This window comes from Chrysochloris asiatica, unplaced genomic scaffold, assembly GCF_000296735.1.
Source record: "Chrysochloris asiatica unplaced genomic scaffold, ChrAsi1.0 scaffold00115, whole genome shotgun sequence".
Taxonomy (NCBI): Eukaryota; Metazoa; Chordata; class Mammalia; order Afrosoricida; family Chrysochloridae; genus Chrysochloris; species Chrysochloris asiatica.
Window position 1 is genome coordinate 4,550,548 of NW_006408633.1, and position 16,086 is coordinate 4,566,633.

General features: G+C 39.9%; 1 protein-coding gene across 1 annotated transcript in view; it reads right to left on the reverse strand.

Moving 5' to 3' along the window:
• Positions 1 to 16,086, reverse strand: part of THEGL (theg spermatid protein-like) — a 105,673-nt gene that overhangs the window by 65,721 nt on the left and 23,866 nt on the right. Inside the window, exons 3-4 of the mRNA XM_006868072.1 lie at positions 9,566 to 9,631; positions 3,219 to 3,347 (exon numbers count right to left, since the gene is read on the reverse strand). Coding sequence (XP_006868134.1) covers positions 3,219 to 3,347; positions 9,566 to 9,631 — 195 coding nt within the window. The remainder of the gene's footprint in view (positions 1 to 3,218; positions 3,348 to 9,565; positions 9,632 to 16,086) is intronic.

Here is a 16,086-nt window from a genome sequence, read left to right on the forward strand (position 1 = left end):
GGAGAAGAGCCAAGAGCGGGACCCTACCCAGAGAAGCAGAAACTCAAACAAGTGAAAGAAATGAGAAAGAAAAAGCACTAAACAGAACCTTTCAAAGGACAGCTTGAGAAGACAAAATAAAGTATTATAATGAAAATGTGCAAAGACCTGGAGTTAGAAAACCAAAAGGGAAAGCATACTCAGCATTTCTCAAACTAAAGTAACCAAAGAAAAAAATTCACGCCTTGACTTTCAATCCTGAAGGGTTCTATGGGCAAAATATTGAATAATTTAGGAAGCACTTAAATAAAATTGAAGGATTACACTGAGTCATTGCACTAAAAAGAATTAGTTGATTTCAACCATTTCAAGAGGTACCACATGCTCAAATCAACAACTGATGGTATTGAAGGAAGAAATCCAAGCTGCACTGAAAACATTTGCAAAAAGAAAAGCTATAGGAATTGACAGAATACATACTGAAATCTTTCAACAAATTGATGCAGTGCTGGAATTGCTCACTCATCTGTGCCAAGAAATTTAAAAGATAGCTACCTGTCCAATCAATTGGAAGAGATCCATATTTATGCCCATTCCAATGAGCGGTGACCCAACCAAATGTGGAAATCTTCAAACAATAGCATTAATATCACATATGAGTAAAATTTTGCTGAAAATAATTTAAAAATGATTGCAGCAGTACATCGACAGGGATCTGCCAGAAATTCAAGATACATTCAGGAGAGGACATGGAATGAGGGGTATCACTGCAGATGCCACATGAATCTTGGCTAAAAGCAGAGAATATTGGGAAATGTTTACTTGTGTTTTATTGACTATGCAAGTCACTCAGCTTTGTGGATCATAACAAACTATGGATAACACTGTGAGAAATGGAAATTTCAGAACACTTAATTGTGCTCATGAGGTACCTGTACACAGACGAAGAGTCATTAGAAAAGAACAGAGAAATATTAAATGGTTTAAAATCAGGAAAGGTGTGGGTCAGGGTTGTATCATCCTTCCACCATACTTACTCAATGCAACAAGCTGAAATATATAAAGAGAACTAGAGAAAGACTCATATACAACCTGCGATATACAGGTAACACAACCTTGCTTGCTGGGAGCAAAGAAAACTAAAATACTTACTGATGAAGATGACAGCATCAGTATGGATTGCACCTTAATGTAAAGAAAACAAACAACTGTACAAATAAATTACATAATGATAAATGGAGAAAAGATTGCAGTTGTCAAAGATTTCATTGCACTTGGATTCACATCAACATTCAAGGAAGCAGTAGTCAAGAAATCAAATGACATAGTACATTAGCCAAATCTGCTGCAAATGACCTCTTTCAAATGTTCAAGAGCAAAGAGATCAATTTGAGCACTAAGGTATGATTTACCAAGCCATGGCATTTTCAATCACCCCATTTGCATGTGAAAGTTGGACAATGAATAAGGACAACTGGAGAAGAATCAATGCATTTGAATTACGGTGTTGATGAAGAACATTGGAAATACAATGGCCTGCCAGAAAAATGAACAAATCTGTTTTGGAAGAAGGCCAGATTGCTCCTTGAAAGTGATGTTGGACAGACTTTGTCTCTTGTACTTTGAACATGTTGTGAGGAAGGACCAGTCCTTGGAGAAGGACATCGTACATGATAAAGTGAAGGGTCAGTAAAAATGAGCAAGACAACCCCCCCCCATGAGATGGATTGATACAATGGCAGCAACAATGGGCTCAAACATAACAATTGTGGAGATAACACAGTGTTTTGTTCTGTTGTACATATAATCACTATAAATCAGAACCAACCCAATAGCACCTAGCAATAACAACATGAGCAACATATTAAACAGCACAAGTAGCATGAAAAAAAGATGGAAGAAACACAAAGAGTCACTGTACCAAAAATAGTTGGTTGATGTTCAATCATTTTAGGAAGTAGCATATATATTTTTCAACTATACAAGTATATAAAATAAATTATTTTTTTAATTAGAATTAATGTTTTCTGTAGAATTCCTTGGGTTCCTTGAAGAAGTGTTTTCTTAACACTCTAATTTTATTTAAAAACCAGAATACAAATAAGTCAAAATATTATTATAAGAGATACTATGGAAGGGATGGGCAACTTGGACATTGGCTACCCAAAATTGGGGTGTGAGGGGGCTACAAAGGCAAGAAGTGACTGGTTTACAAGCTTTCAAGAGGGAGCCTAGATCCAGATGGCATGGAAGAAGGTAGAATCTCCACTGAGTAGTATCCAATCTGTCTGGGCGGGGCTGATGAAAGGAGATGCAGATAGGTCTCTTGTGATACAATAGTGAATAATTGTTATCAGGACTGATTGTGAGGGTTGGAAATATAAAGGTAGACGTTTTATAGTGAAAGAAGGGGAGTGACTGACTTTACAGTCTAGGAGCAGAGGTCCTTGGGACCATCAAGAGAGGAGAGCCGAGAGCAGGACCTACCCAGAGAAGCAGTGATGCCAGAGATGGAGGCAGAGACAATGACTTATGTGGAGAAATGGAGCAGCTGGGGACTTTAGACACAGAGAGGGAGAGGGGCTGTGTGCTGATGATCAGGGTGTGGGGGGCAGGCTTGCAGGGTATACCCTTTGGTTGGTTGGTGATGCATGTAGGGGATTGTAACCATGGCAATGAAACGATATACAATAGGATGAATGTAAAGCTAATGTTCTCCCATGTAAAGTATCACATAATTCACAATAAAACATTAAAAAGAGAGAGAGAGATACTGTGGAGTCCTGGTGTGGCACTGTAGGATAAGCACTGGGCTACTAACCACAAGGTCAGCTGTTCAAACCTATCAGTCACACCTATACAGGGTTGTTATGAGTCAGACTGACTCAACATCACTTAACAATAACAACAATACCAGTCCACAATAGTTAAGTATTAGATCTTTCAATTGGTTGCATCAAATTGAAAACAGATATAGAGCTACTGTGGATTAATGCACTAGACTACAAGGTTGGTTTAAACCATAAGGTTTGTGGCTCAAGTTCACCAGCCACCCCTTGGAAATGCTATACAGGATCACTATGAGTAAGAATCTACTCAACAGCACTTAACAACAACAACCCTCAACAAAATTTCATGACGTATTGATCAATTAATAGCTCTTAAATAAAAGGTTTGGGATCTGTGTTTATTTACCCTATGGACTCCTGATAAAGTAACCCAATAACACAAATGACAACCTGTTAGGTACATATTGGCGGGAAACTTTCTTGGGATTGGCAAGGTACTCAAGTCTTTTGGTCAGCAGAGCCTTCAAAGCACTCTGGGAAATAGGACGAATAGGATCTTGATTTCCCCAAAGCGGTTTTCTGTTAAAAAGTAGAAAAGTAAGAAATTCATTGTTAATGAACATGTTAGAAATGACTCTAGACTGTTTCCATCCTAATTTGACTTCCCTTTAAGAACTACCACAATTATAAAATTTTACAATTTTCAGACATTCAGAATGGGTAAACCAATTATAAAAGTTAAAATAAGAATGTTTATCTACTGTCTTGAAATTTGGTGATCAAAATAGAACCTATTAAAGGTAGTTCTATTTCTGCCATCATGTAATCAATATTGTAACTTCTCAGTCAAGTAGGCAAACAATGGGCATGCCAACTATACACACTGTGCTCCCACTCTGGGTGAAACCCATACCTGATGGCCAGAAAATAAAACAGCAACAGAATAATATTACAGAATACTAAAACCAGCATTGTCAACTTAAACTCATACTTTCCACAGAATTCTCAGTGGCTGATTTCTCAAAAGTAAATCAATAGGCATTTCTTCTGAGTCACCTCAGAATGAACTAAAACCAACTTTTCAGTTAGCAGTCAAGCACGTTAACCATTTGCATGACCAAACGTAGTGCTAAATGTTAATTAATTTTGTCAAACCCTAAATTCTGATGATTCTATTTCCTAAGTGTTTCTCAAATCTGTCCATATTTCCTCATCCTGTTGCTACTTCTCTTGTCCTGACTCCATCTTCACACTGCTTCCAGAATGATCTTTCTACGCCCCAGTCTGATCAAGTCACCATCTTGTTTAAGACCTTCAAAAATTTCTATTGCCTGTAAAATAAAGACCAAACTTCTTTTGTGGCTTACAGGGCTCTCCAGAATTTTGATAAACAGTGTCCGCCTCTCCAGTCTGGATTATATAGTGTTCCAGGGAAGCGTAACTCTTAATCTTTTGGAAACTTCCCCTTACATAGTTTAGTGGTTTGGCAAATGAATGACAAATGTTGAAAACTGGGAATTCTCCTAATGGTGACATGAAACAGATTAGAAAGGAGAGAATGACCACAGAAAGAATTCACAGATTCAGGCAATACATGACAAAAGCTAAGTTGTTGTTGTTGTTGTCAGGTGCCATCGAGTAGGAACCGACTCATAGTGACTCCATGCACAGAAGAACAAAACAATGTCCGATCCTGGGCCAACCCCACCACCGCTGCCACACTTGACGCCATCAATGATGCCACTTGGCCAATCCATCTCATTAGGGGTCTTCCTCTTTTTCTCTGACCCTCCACCTTACCAAACATGATATCCTTCTCCAGCGACTGGTCCCTCCTGACAATATGTCCAAAGTATGAGAGACGAAGTTTCGCATGCATATGAGATTATTGAAAACACCATGGCTTGAGTCAGGTGCACCTTAGTCCTCAAGATGATATCTTTGCTCTTCAACACTTTAAAAAGGTCTTGTGCAGCAGATTTGCTTAATGCAATACATCGTTTGATCTCTTGACTGCTGCTTCCGTGAGTGTTGATAGTTGATCAAAAAAGAATGAAGTCCTTGACAACTTCAATCTTTTCTCCATTGATAAGAATGTTGTTTATTGGTCCAGTGGTGAGGATTTTTGTTTTCTTTACATTGAGATGTAATCCATACCAAAGGCTATGCTCTTGGATCTTCATCAGTAAATGTTTTAAGTCCTCTTCATTTTCAGCAAGTAAGGTTGTACCATCTGCATATCGCAGGTTGTTAATGAGTCTTCCTCCAATCCTAATGCCACATTTTTCTTCATATAACCCAGCTTCTCAGATTATTTGCTCAGCATACAGGTTGAGTAAGTATGGGGAAAGAATACAAAGAGTTTCCGAGGAGCAGCTGGTGGGTTTCAACTGCAGACTTTGTGGCTCCCAGTTCAGTGTTGATCCTACAGCATCACACAAAGACTTTAGGCCATAAAAACTAGGAAACAATATGATCTGAATTATACAAAAGACGGAAGATTTGGCTCAAGAAAAGTCAGAAAGAATGGGTTAGTGGAGTGAGAAAGATCGAGGACTACAGTCAAGAAAATTGTGGATGCAAAATTCATTAGGAAGTGGGGATACTAACCAGCATGTTGGGAAGCATATTCTATCGATAATACTGCACTGCACTACATTAGCATAGAAATCCCTTCTGCTTAGCTGTTCCATGGCTAGCAATATCAAGGACGAAGATTTTTACCTTCTATTGGCCACATTGGTAATTTGGCCAGGGTTCTTAGGAGCCCTGGTAGCATAACGGATTAGGAGCTGAGCTGCTAACCGCATGGTCAGCAGTTAGAATCCACCAGTCACTCCGAGGGACCTTATACAGGGTCACTATGAGTCAGAACCAACTCGGTGGCACACAACAACTACCACCACAAAAAAGTTCTTATTCATACCATACCTACTTGATGTATCCGTGGAATGTGATAAAGTCTATACAATCAAAATTGCCCATCGAATGTAACATATGGAACTGTTTGAGGACTCTGGAGGATTTCAGTGTTCAGTCACCTCATTTGAACAGCTAAATCTGTAGTCACTTAAGATTTTCAGGGTCAGAAACCAGGAAGCAGTCCTCATCAGCCCATTTCCAGTGTCTTATTATTCTATTAAGAGTCCTGGGTAGTGTAAAGAGTTAATACACTTGGCTGCCCTCCAAAAGGTTACAGGTTCGAATCCACCCAGATGTGCCTCTGAAGAAATGTCTGGCAATCTACTTCCCAAAAACCAACCATTGAAAATCCCATGGAGCATAGTTTGACCCTAACAAACCTGGAGTCATCATGAATTGGAGTGGACTCCACAGCAACTGTTTCGGTTTTATTGTTCTGAAATTCTTATAATTTCTTCAATTATAATAACAAATATTCATTTGACTTTCATCTTTAAAATGCTTCCTATTACTTGAACACAGAAATTAAGTGCACTGGTGGTGTAGTTGGTTAAGTGTCAGGCTGCTAACCAAGAGGTCAGCAGATGAAATCCACCAGCCACACCAAAGGAGAAAGATGAGGCTGTCTGCTTCAATAAAGGTTCACAGCCTCAAGTTAAAACAAATAATAAAATTACAGCCTCAAAAAGAAAACTCTGTGGGGCAGATCTACTCTGACCTGTAGAGTTTCTATCAGTCAGTATCAACTCAATGACAACGGCTTTGGTTTCTTTTGGGCTGGAAAGAGGTTATCCTTTCTTCACAGTCTTGTCAAACACAACTTATTTTTTTATGTTTCTCATAGGATCCATCCACCACTCATCTGTCAGTTTATTGTACTGTGGTGGCTTGTGTATTTCTATGATTCTGGAAGCTATGCCACTGGTTTCTTAAATGCTATCAGGGTCACCCATAATGGACAGGTTTCAGCTGAGCTTCCCTACTAAGAGAGACTAGGATGGAGAGATGGACTACTTCCAAGTATTTAGTCACTGAAAACTTTATGAATAGCAGTGGACTGCTGTCAGATAGCACCAGAATACTGTCAGATACAGTGCCAGAAGATGAGCCTCTCAGGTTGGCAGGCACTCAAAATGTGACTGGGGAAGAGCTGCCTCCTCAAAGTAGTCAACTGTGATGAACGTAGTAAAGCTTTCAGGACCTTCATTTGCTAATGGGGCACAACTCAAAATGAGAATACCATGCTAGCTGAAGTGGAAGGTCAGCAAAAAAGAGGAAGACCCCCAACAAGCTGGACTGGCATAGTGGCAGCAGCAATGGATTCAAGCTTAACAGCAATTGTGAGGTTGGCATAAGACCAGGCAGTGTTTTGTTCTGTTGCATATAAGATCACTATGAGTCAGAATTGACTCCACAGCTCCTAACAACAGAGGATCCATTTTTATTCTTTGGCTTCTAAGACCCCTTCTTTATCTCTCAGTGCTCTTTCTGTTTACTTAGGTAGCTTCTCTTTTCAACTTGAATATGGATGGGTTCCATTCCCCTCACATTTTTTCAATTATTACTAAATTATACTGATGACTTCCAAAATTAGTATCTTTAAGTCACAGTTTTCTCAGGATGCTGAGCCCATTTCCTAGTGGGAAATTTGGAAATCCATTTCTGAATGTCTCCACTTCCAACATTTTTACTTTATTTCTCAAAACAGAACCTAGAAATCATATTTGACTTTTCCTTTCCCTCAGATTCTTATATTTCATTTGTTATCAAGTCATGTTAATCTAGATCTTGGCTCTACCTTTTCTTTCAAGAACCCTGGTAGCGTAGTGTGGTATATGCTGGGCTACTAACGGAAACATCCACGGTTGGAACCCACTAGCTACTGGGTGGGGGAAAGATGAGGCTGTCTGCTCCCTTAAATATTTATAACCTCGGAAATCCCGGGAAGCAGTTTTACTCATAGGATCACTATGGGTCAGAATCGACTTTATGCTAGTGTGTGGGTTAATACTTAGGCTATTTTTCAACCCCTGTTTTCACACACTTAAGGCTACATTGTATTAGAATAACAACAACACACACAAAAACAGTTTCTACCAAGCGGATTCTGATTCTCCACTAGAATTGCCCTGCATGAAGTTTTCATGACTGTGAACTTTGGGAAGCAGATCGCCCAGCCTTTCTTCCTAAGCACTTTCAGTTAGCAGCCTAATGCTTAGCCATTTGCACAACCCTGAGACTCTTTGTTCTAGGACAGGCCCTGGTTATTTATCTCAGGCATCACTGTAATACCTTCCAACAATCCCCTTAGTTCACCATGCCATCAGAAGGACTGTTCCTTTTTAAAAGTGGCAGCGTTAATGGGCTTTGTAGGCAATGGATGTAGATTCAAATCAACGTTCTGTTCCCTGCAAGCTGGGTGGTCTTAGGTAAGTTACTTAACTTTTCTGAACTCAATTATCTTATCAAATAATTTGATTTTCCACTGGTTTCAAATAGGGATGAGATAGTAGACTATTGACCGTTTTGGCAATACTCTGAAATTAACACATCTCTTATCAATGAGTGCCTTTCATCCATGAATATATGCATGTACCCACTGAGGAGTCCTATTCCTGGCTAAAATTCTATGTGTGATTTCTCAGGCCTTTCCAATGACCTGTTATAGATATCAGGAAGGCTTTACCTGTCAGGCCTCCAGAGAAAAGCTGCCCTGTCCACCCAGACTTGATGCAAAGCCAAAGCATTGCAATTTATGAAGGAAGTTGCAGCCAAGAACACAGACCACCACCCCACCCCCATCTCAGTCATGCTCTTTTGCAAATCTGCATTCCAGCCCATGTGGAGGTCTCTTTTCAGGGGCCTTCCCCCAGAGCCCTTCCTAAGACACCTTTGCTGAAACCGTCTTATTGGGAACCGGGAGGAACCTAGAAGATACATTTCCCTATGCTGACACAGAACTCAGAACTTTTCCAATATTTGCCTTGCCCATCTCTCTGTCCATGAAACTCCAAAAGGCTTTTGTTTGGGAATCTCTCAACAGTGAAAGAGGTCCCCACATCTGCACTGACCCATCTGACCCTCTGGACACGATTCCAAGGGAAATATAGAACAGGGGGGAGTCAGTGTCCTCTCTGGGTTTAGCTTTTTGCTTAGACTCACAGTAAGGACTATCATTTTCATTTGAGATCCTTATCTGAGTTAGCTACTCAGACACCTAACAGCTCACTTTGCTCTCTCAGTTCAGCTCAGCTCAGCTCCCTGACACCCATCCATGAAAAAGAGTGAATTTAAAGCAAATTATGTTTTCAAGCTTCAAAAAGAAGACTTTCAAAAATGTGGGCTTTACTCAGGAGCCAAAGAGCAAAGGGAATCCCATGACCAATGGCTGAAGGACAGAGGGCCCAGCCTGCTGGAAACCCAGAGGAGAAGTGTGCTCCAGGCAGAGACTTAGAGAAAAAGCAGGACCAGGTTTTAGAAGCTGCAAAATTGGACCTGGAGAATAGACACAAGAGTTAAACCCTGGAGTGGTTCCTTTCCAGCTTTCCTACCTATTAGAATTGAGATGCTTTAAAAATTCCCAAAGCCCAGGGTGTATCCTGGACCAATTAAATTATAATTTCTGAAAATAAGTAGTAGCATCAGTCTGTTTTAAAGTTCCCTAGAAGATTCCAATGTGCTGACACGTTAAAGAACCACTGACGTACAGTTACCTTCTCAGGTGCCTACTCAACTAAGTAACAAAAGTGGTTCAGTGGGCTCAGTTGAGCAGAGAGATGAATAGACCTGGAATATAGGGCCAATGGGAAGGTAAAAATAATATTTAATGAAATGGACACAACCATCACTAACAAGACCATATAGCATTGCCTTACCGATCTGGAGTTCCCCATTCTTTTTTAGGCCTAGCGAGGTCGTGGATTCTTTTCCTAGAAAAAGAACTAACAAGGATCAATTAATTGATTAATTCAAAGAGAATGTTTATGCATGCAGTTATATCAGATGACTCCTACTTAAACAAATCCTATCCAGAGTCCTGGTGTGGTGCTGTGGGTTAATGCGCCAGATTGCAAAGCCGTTTGAACTGCAAGGTCGGTGGTTCAAGCTCACCAGCTACTCCTCGGAAACCCTATACAGGGTCACTATGGGTCAGAACTGACTCAATGGCACTTCACAACAACAGCAATAAATGACACTAGGAGTGTGGGCTTTGGGACCACAGTATTTTAACTACTTTGAACTTGTCAGCACCCTTCAAATCACAACAAATTTAGCATTGTTTATTTTTATTTTTGTCTGGATGTTGTTGTTGTTGTTGTTGTTGTTGAGCTTGAACTGCCAACCTTGAAGGTCAAACTGCTTTGCAGTCTGGTGCATTAACCCACAGCGCCACACCAGGACTCCTATTTAGATAGTACTTAATAAAATAAAGACAATAATTATTCCATGAAATTAAGAGTGTACTGTCTACAGAAGATTCCAGGTAAATGGACATTTGTTAACTGGGAAAAATCATCAGTTACCGTATTAATCACACATAGATGGCTATATGACACTGTATTCTGCAGACACTAGTCCTCAAAGTGACATCTTTGCTTTTTAATGTTTTTTTTTTTTTTTGCAGATTTCCCAATGTACTACATTGTTTGAGTTCCTGACTGCTGCTTCCATGAGTGTCAATTGTGACCCCAAGCAAACTGAGACCCTTACCAACTTCAACATTTATCATGGTGTTGCGTATTGGTCCAGTTGTGAGTGGTTTTTGTTTTCTTTATGAGGCATCATCTTGTGGGAATGAGTGTCTTTTCTTCAAAATTATAATCCCATTTATTATATTTGGGTGAATTTTCTTTTACTTTTTGCTACTTGCTGATGTGTTGTTGTTGTTGTTATGTGCCGTGGAGTCGGTTCCAACTCATAGCAACTCTGTACAGGGTTTCCAAGGCTGGAAATCTTTCCGGGAGCAGAAAGCCTCATCTTTCTCCCACGGAACAGCTGGTAGTTTCGAACTGCTGATCGTGAGGTTTGCAGCCCGATTCGTAACCACTATGCTACCAGAGCTACTTACTTGCAGATGTGAGTAGGGACCATATGACCTTTCTTTTTCTTTTTACTATGTCCTGAAGTGAGTTAGAAGAATGCGTGCCTTAGAAATTTGAATTAGCCGACCTGGTAAGGAAAGACTATGCAGCCAAAGCCTTTGTCAATGGGGTGAGACACAGCCTTAAGACTTGCATAGGGATAAAACCTGAGTGGACTGCCTGCTCAGTGTGCTCACTAGCCTATTCCTGTACAGCTACACGCATGCACCCTTCTGCAGAAGTAAACTTTGCCTTGCCGTGGTAATTTAGTCTCACTGAGTATCTTTTTGTGCAACATCAGGATTCATTTCTGACAATTTATATGAAAACTGTAGTCTCAGTAAGTGGTTCAAATCCTCTTTCAATAAGCAAGACTGTGTTGTCTGCATATTTCCATTTGTGAATGAATCTTCCATCAAACCTGAAGCCCAGTTCTTTATACTGTGGTTAGTGAAGCATCTAGTGGTACCCATACTCTGATAAACACTCATCATGGCGATCACACAATCATACCTCATAATTATTTTAAAGGGCTATTAGCAAGTCTTCTATTTTTCTTTTCCATGTATATTTTCCTGAAGGTTGCCAACATTGCTTTTGAATCTTTTACTGAGTTTTGTTGTGTCTCAAGTCCATATCTACACTGATGCTTCTCTTCAGGTGTTTCAATTTCTGAAAATCCTTGTTACCTATTTTTTTATTAGCTTCCTTCATCCTTCTCTCTGTATTAGCCAGGCTTCTTTTGTACTTTTCATTGCAGAAATTTTAAATAAAAGTTTACCCTTCAATTATTGTATATTCCTGTGTTTCTCCAGACAGGGCATCCCTCTCCACAAATACCATTCTTTGGTCCCACCAGTGCCAAGTCAGAAAGCTATTATCTGGAAGGAGTCCATGGAGATCCTCAAGTCTCAGAGTCTATTTGGATCTGAATGTAGCTTTGGATCTGAATCTAGCTTCACATTTTGATATTTGTGTTTAATAAAGGGTTCTATGACATAGTAGCAATACTTTTTGACTTAGCCTTGTAATTCATATGATCCTACTCTCTAGCCATGGCCATTAATATCTAGAAGGGATGAATATATGTCCTCCACCAGAAAGGAAATTTACAACCTCATTCAATAGAAAAATGGCTTTTCCATGACCCCTACTGAAAAAGCCTATGCCAACTTTCCAGGGAGGGTGGCCGGGGTGGAGGAGAAAGAAAGTCATAGTTCCCAACAAAATACCTTATTATACTTCACTTACTAATCTTTGCAAGGAAGTTAGTTTCTGACTTCTATCATCAGTCCTGAGCCAAGATTTTCCCTAGCTACTTTTTCTTCTTCTGCAAAATAATGTTGCTTTTTAAATGCATCATTTTATATCAGACTATTGATAGTTCCCTAGTTTGTTCCTGTGAATACTTAAATTGGGCTTTATTTCCATTGGAAGTAATCTCATTAACACTAGCTAAATCTGTGTGGAAGCCTGACTAATACCTCTGCCTCCTCATTCGCTTGTTTTCTGCATTATGTCACCTTAACTACATCTTCAAGCTAGATATAATAAAGATCTTAATCATATCACAGGCTTCCCTTCTCTCTCAGGAATTGCATTACATCACAACACGTTGTCATGTTCCTGTGCACAAACAAAAGAAATATACTTGAAGGATTTTAACACTTGAAGCTAGGGGTTTTTTTTTTTAATGAGGATTACATTGCTAATGCATGTCTTCATTGACGACTAATCTTTTCTAGTTTGCGAATCACTAAGAAAAATTTTGAATTCCTTAATTTTGGTGAACAGCAATAAATACTCATTTGAATAATTTCAGGTCTAAATTGATGTGGTAATCTAAATAATTTACTTTCAATCAGACAGCTTTTACATTTAACTATTCTTGTTTATAGTCAGAAAATATGCTTTTTATAGCTAATTAGATATGGCACATTTGTTAAATAAAGAAAAACATTTTAGATGATGAAAATAGGTGTAGATAATGGAATAATGTAGACAGCACAATTGTCTCACAGAATCACACCCCAGTAGTGAATCATTTGAACAAAATTTCTTTTAAACCCAAACCAAATCCACTACCATCGAATCAATTCCAACTACTAAAACAAAAACAAAACACTCTTGGCACACCATAGTTGTAGTGTAGTGAATTATTTGTTGTCTCTTCTAGTCTGTAACTCCCATCAAATGTTTTTTGCTCTGCTGGGTCTGGGTAGGAGAAAGTGAGAGAAGGTACTGATAAGATTATGTGGTTCTGTTGTGAGTAGTTAACAGAGTTCATTGTGATTGTAAAGAAATGTAACTGTAACATGTATAAATGAGCCATCTCAGAAGCAGGAGAGAGGATCTCACCACCATAAAAGGAAGAGACAGGAATGGAGTGCGTCCTGTGGACTCCAGGATCCTGGCACATTGAACCTCCTCGACCCGGGGTTGGAAGGCTGTGACACCAGAGGAGTGGCAGAGGAGTAGCAGTAGCAAAGCCAGAAGCCAAAGCATCAATCAGACAAAGCAGCGGACTTCCGGGTCCATAGAACAAGTAAAGCTAAATACCTTTGAGCAGGAGGATCTTTGCAGAGTGGGGTGCCTCCAGGCACTTAACTGAAAGCTACATTTCCTGATCCATGGAGCCAGAACCAAGAACCTTTGGGCTGAGGCTTATGGTGGAGTAGTGTGCCCCTTGGGCGTTTATCAGCAACATTAAAGACGCTTTGTCACATTGTTAGATCAGGGTAGAGGTCAAGCCAAGGGGTTGAGAGTCAAAGAAAGGCCTGACTGTGGGCACAACAGAGGAAAGGCTGTCCTGACTGGAAGAACTGTGCTCTGAGCATTTTCTCATCCTGCATTACAAGCTGTTAATTTCCCTAATAAACCTCATAACTGTCAGTATGGTGTCTGAGTTCTGTGTGGGCATTGCAATGAATTACCAAACCCACTTGAATAGTAAATACTGTGGGACAGATGGTTTGGTACTCTTTTTTTTTTGGCAATAATCCACTAAAAATGTTCTGCATCCTACTTTGGCAAGTAGTGACTGGGGTCTTAAAAATTTGTGAGTATCCAGTCATCTAAGGCAAAACTATTGGTCTCTCCTCATCCAGAGCAAAGAAAAGTGAAGAAAATCAAAGACACATGGAAACAAGTAGAACAAAGGACTAATATACCACATGAGTCTCAGCTTCCAAAACCCTGACACCAGAACTAGATGGTGCCCAGCTACCACTGTGGACTGGAAGGGATCACAATAGAAGGCCCTGGAAAGACGGGAAAAAAACGCAAAATCAGAAGATCTGGCTTACTGGTGTGATAGAAAAAGGTATAAACCCCAAGTTCTTGGCCCTTGATCATCCCCCTCAATCCTGGAACTGGAGTGACCCCCAAAACCCAACTTTTAGCCAAATAATAGGCAGGACAACAAGATGAACAATAACAACAGAGAGGTGTGCACCCTTTAGAACAATTCACCAGATGAGAGGAAACATTTGCCCAGAAACAAAGTTCAGCAGGCAGGAAAGGGTAGGAAAGCAGGAAAAATGTTTCCTTCAAACAGGAAACAAAAGGAGGAAGCAGGATTAGTGCTGTTACATTGTGGGGACTGCAATCAAGATCACAAAATAAAATGCATATGAATTGTTAAATGGAAAACTGAATTGCTCTGTAAGCATTCACTCAAATCACAATAAAAAGTTCAAAAATGAAAACTAACAACAAAAATCCAACACAGTTGTTTTTTTAAAATAAAAAAACTTAATAAGTATGACATTGGTCTACTGGTGAGTGGAGGTGGAGGAAAGTTAGTAATGAAGACATGGCTTGAGTTCGAGCATGCTCCATAGACCCCCATCGACCTGGAGATGAGAGAGAGAAGAGGAAGAGCTGGTTGATCCAAAGTGTGGTGAGACCTGTGGACTCCTGAGCCCACAGACAAGGACTTCAGAGGGCTAGAGCTAAGAGTGAAGCAGCCACCTCTTGTGAGGGGATATGGACAAGAACATCCAAACTTGCAGATAGTACCCATTTGACCTAGCTTTGATGGCTTGATGATCAGAACTCAACAAGGAAGTCAGAGAAATTTGATAAAGGAAACAAGTATAAATTGCTACAATTTGATGAACTTGACCTATAGTTATGGATGCAGTAGTTCAAAATACCAACTGAAAGGGAAGGGGACTTCACTACACAGGGCTGATAGGGACAGGCAGCTTAGATGGCGGCTACCTAAAGTGGAAGGGAGAGGAGGGCTATACAGGCATGAAGTGGCTGGCTTACAAGTTTTCAAAGGGAGTTTAGTTTCAGAGTGTGTGAGGAAAGGTAGAATCCCCACTGAATAGTTTTCATCTTGTTTAGATGGGTCTGGTAAAAGGAGATGGGGATAAGAGTCTTATGATTAAATAGTGAGTAATTGCTATCATAAGGAGCTCTGGTAGCACAGTGGTTATGAATCAGCCTGCGAACCTTAAGGTCAACAGTTCTAAACTACCAGCTGCTCCACAGGAGAAAGATGAGGCTTTCTGCTCCCGTAAAGATTTACAGCCTCGGAAACCCTGTACAAGGTCGCTGTGGGTCGGAACCAACTCGACAGCACTTAACAACAACAATTGTTATGACTAATTATGACTGTCACAACTGTAAAGGTTGAACTTTTGTAACATAAAGGGGGAATAAGTTAATTTTGCATTCCAGAAACAGAGGACCTTAGGACCATGAAAGGAGAAGAGCATGACTTAAATGTGGGACCCTATCCAGAGAAGCAGTGACACCAGAGATGGAGGCAGAGATAATGACATGGAGCGATAGAGCACTTGAAGACTCCAGACTCATGAAAAGAGAAAGGCTGTGTGCTGGCAGCCAAGAGGCAAGCTTGCAAAATGTGCCATTTGATTGTTTAAATGATTATATATTTCTGGGTGTTTATGTGTACATAGGAAAAAAAAAGTGGGGGGGGAGAGAAATAGAAGCAAATACTGTTGAATGATGATACACAGAGGGGATTGTAATCATTGCAATGAAATGAAATACGATAGGATGAGTGTAAAACCAATGTTCTCCCATACAAACTATCACTCAATTCACAATAAAAACTTTCAAATATAAAAATAACCAACTTATTAGGTATGAGCAAGTTTTATCACCTATTTGGTCACAAAAGTGTTTGCTTACTCAGCATATATTATTTGTTTGAAAAAATGTGGTGCTTAGAGTGGAGATAGTAATCTCACTCAGTCACTGGAATACACTCTTAGAAAAATGACATCATTTCCTGAATTTCACTTTCTTCCAGTAAACTAGTTGACTGTTGTTGTGAGGTG